The sequence below is a fragment of the Pinus tabuliformis genome, chromosome 1_2 (genome assembly GCF_031772625.1).
Source record: "Pinus tabuliformis cultivar Carrire ecotype Pingquan chromosome 1_2, CPIR1, whole genome shotgun sequence".
Classification (NCBI taxonomy): Eukaryota; Viridiplantae; Streptophyta; class Pinopsida; order Pinales; family Pinaceae; genus Pinus; species Pinus tabuliformis.
Window position 1 is genome coordinate 185,555,565 of NC_142298.1, and position 3,536 is coordinate 185,559,100.

Below are 3,536 nucleotides of genomic sequence, written 5' to 3' on the forward strand. Positions count from 1 at the left end.
GATTGAGAGAAGAAGTAGGGTTACGTTGAGGGATTTGGTTACAATTATTAGTTCTCACCCTTTCATTGTCCACTTTCTGCATTCCCACGTCACCCTTTAGGTAAGGGTGTGTCCAGGGCTTCTCCTTTTCAGGATTGACGCTTCTGGCTACCAACTTATTATTGATTTTCTCCTGAACCGCGGGAATAAGCGGAGGGACGGGAACGTTTGTGGTTGTTGCTGAGGGCGATACTTGATGAATGGCTGTCCAACTGTCGAGCGCGGCGCTTCAGCCCTGCACGCCGCATCTGAGGTTGTCAGGAGAGGGGAAATTGATCTTGGCATGTGGTCTTTTCAGAACTTTGGCGGCTCTGTCGTATTCCCTTGCTGCTTCTTCCGCGGTGTCCCAGGTGCCCAGCCAAACGCGACATTTCCTGAGGGGAAATTGATCTTGGCATGTGGTCTTTTCAGAACTTTGGCGGCTCTGTCGTATTCCCTTGCTGCTTCTTCCGCGGTGTCCCAGGTGCCCAGCCAAACGCGACATTTCCTGAGGGGATCTCGTATCTCAGCCGCGTAACGGCCCCACTTACGTTTTCTGACGCCAATGTAATGGTTTTCCTTTGGGGCATTGGCATTGCCATCAGTTACACTTTTCTTACTGCCATCGCCTTCCAGTTAAAGCAGGACGAACTGAAAAACGTATGCTGAGCTCAACGAAGGAGTGAGAAGGGAGCGGGGACGGGAAACTAAGAGTCCCGTTCTAGTTATAGCGAAGCAGAGCTGAGGTGGACTTTGACAGCTGGCCCGTGACGGCCGGCTGAACCTCCGTTCTGCGCTCACGGCGGCAGAAGGGCATTACGACGCTGAACGGCTGAACCCCCAAAACACGGCTGCGCATAAGCCTTCGAACTTGGAGCTGCAATCTGACAAGGCGACCTTTTTTATTTTTGGGTTTGGTTTGAAATTGGAAAAATTAAATTAAATATTAGAGAGGTTTTTCAAAATATCGTGTCACCCAATTTAGATGTCATGTCCAAGAATAACCCTGTTTGCACTAGATTGAAATCGAAAGTGAAACTTATCGGCTACGTGGTATTTTGACCAACTTTATCATTCAACTCGTGCAGTTAGTTAGCTCGTGGCGCTGTTGTTCCAGCCTCCGCACCTTGTTAAATGTGTTGCGCAGCGACGCAGTGGAGATGGTTTTCCCCTTTTTAGTCGGAATTTGATCGTATAATGTATTTTTTTAATTTAATACATATATATGTATGTTAAATTATAAATTTATTATTTAATTTGGTCTCTAAGAGGTATTTGTTTCTTCGAGGATTGAAGTTAGGAAGGTGGGTAGGTAATTGTGCTTCCAAGGTTCGAAGAAGGGTAATTTGTCACACGCACATAAATTAGTGAGGATAAATTTATATTTTTTTAGTGAGGATAATTATTACTAGATTTATTTATTATTTTTATTCAAAGAATAAGAGGGCAAGCTTTCTATAACTTATTTTTTTATTTCTAAATAAAACAATCTATTAACTAAACAAAGTAATCTTAATACACACTTCAAGTGTAACATTTGATTACATATATATTTATTCATGCATTTGAAATTTAGAATATTTTATATTAATGTAATTTTATATGTTTAGGATTTTGTTTAAAATTTATAAACTAAGACTAAATATTCTATGGTGTAGAAGCCATTTTATGAAGAAAAATGTGGGATAAAGAGGTGAAGGTTTAAGGGAAACACAGGGACAAGAAGCAATAAACATAGTTGAAGAGTAAGAGATTTAATCAATAAATAAATAAGGAAGATGTCCCAAAGATGTCCCCAAAACTAATAAAATAAATAGAAAAATAGAATTTTAATTAAAAAGACTACTAAAAAAGAATCAGAGAAGAACCACAAGAAATGTTGGAATTAAGAATAATAATTATAAATCTTAATTTAGAATTATAATAATAAAACCAAATAATTTTTTAATTTGCCCTAGTATTAATAAATAAAGATTATAATAATTACCTTAATAATATTAATTCCAATATTTTTTTGTCCGCTATTCCCTTGATTCCTTTTTCCTTTAATTAAATTTCTCATAAAGAATATCTGGAGAATCATATCTCTCTCCACATCTTCCTTATTTATTTATTGGTTAGCTCTCCTACTTTTCACCTATGTTTATTGCTACTTATCTCTGATAAAGAGTGAAGTGTTCACTAGAAACATCCAACATTTCACCTCTTTATCACACAATTTTCCCCAAAAATAACTTTTACACCATGACTAATAAATATGGAAATATACATTTATAAATATTTTATATTTTCAAAATTTAATATTATAATTTTTGGAAATCAAACTATGCGATGGTCTTCATGAAAAAAATCACTCCCTTAAATAAATCATGCTTCATCACCTTCCTACTTTAAGTAATCCATCCTTTCTCACTCATTCAAAAGAAAGTTAAATTATAAACGCAATGTCCTACCTTAAATGAGTCATCCTTCATCACCTTCTTACTCTACTCTAGGTAAGTCATCATTTCTCACTCGTCCAAAACAAAGTTATATTATAAACACTATTGTATACATTTACCTAAAATTCAAAGTGAATTTCTTAGTTACAAGTCAACCTATTTCCTTGTAAAAATATGCTTTAAATTTATGCATTTTCAAATTATTTCATCAAATTTAAGTTTTCAGGTAGTAACTACTCTAATTTTAATTTTAGTAATGATAAACATTTTCACTCATTTGAACGTTATATTGTAAATATAATAGTATATATTTCATTTAAAAAAAAAAAAAAAAAAAATTAATTTAGAGTAAAAACTATTGAAAATATTAAATATTAAATTATATAATATTTAAAGTATATGTGTTTTTGTTAAATATAGTTTAGGTAATTGGAGAAATGTTGATATTGGTTGGAGAAATGTCAATATTGGTTGAAGAATTGTTGATATCATTTTTAAATATGTTGAATTGTCACATATTATGGGTTCAATTCCGAATGAGCATATTTTGGGAACTTTGTTGTCTAGATTTGCCCATTCAATATCTAGATTTACTTGAGGATGTCTAGATTTACTTGAAGATGCCTAGATTTACTTGAAGATGCCTAGACAACTTTGGCCTCTGATAATAAATCTATTCAAGCTATTATTTCTCAAATGTGGCAAGAGTACCTAATCATGTAGGCAAGTTACTTAAATAGGTAAACCTTGTCGTTGAGTAGGGTTCCACTCTTCGACGTACTCCTTAACATCAAATGCAGGACTCTAGGGATATTTTATGGCAAGTGTAGGAATGGTTAGGAATCCTCATGAAGCACAAACTACCAATTTATGGTTTGCGGGATTAAATTAAGAAATTTAAGGAGAATTTTGATGTCCTAACTGATCCCTCTAAGCAACAAAAAATATTTGACTAAATTAAACAAAAGGATATTGAAGTTATTACACTAGAAGATGCATCACAACAACTTAAGAAGACTATTTGGGATCTTATGGCCACTATTCAATACCACTAACTATCTATAGCTGCGTCAACTT

At 34.4% G+C, this 3,536-nt stretch overlaps 1 protein-coding gene across 1 annotated transcript; it reads right to left on the reverse strand.

The window, feature by feature from the left end:
* Positions 1-333: 333 nt before the first annotated feature.
* On the reverse strand, positions 334-835 carry LOC149205111 (ethylene-responsive transcription factor 4-like). Its single transcript, XM_089397307.1, has 2 exons — positions 777-835; positions 334-637 (listed from the first exon to the last, which is right to left on the reverse strand). The coding sequence occupies exons 1-2, from the start codon at positions 833-835 to the stop codon at positions 334-336; spliced, it is 363 nt and encodes a 120-aa protein (XP_089253433.1).
* Positions 836-3,536: the final 2,701 nt, after the last annotated feature.

Coding starts and splice junctions, on each gene's coding strand:
- LOC149205111 (XM_089397307.1), bottom strand. CDS start 835: ATGCCCTTCTGCCGCCGTGAGCGCAGAACGGAGGTTCAGCCGGCCGTC. Junction 638..776: donor CCGGCCGTCACGGGCCAGCT/GTCAAAGTCCAC, acceptor AGGCGATGGCAG/TAAGAAAAGTGTAACTGATG.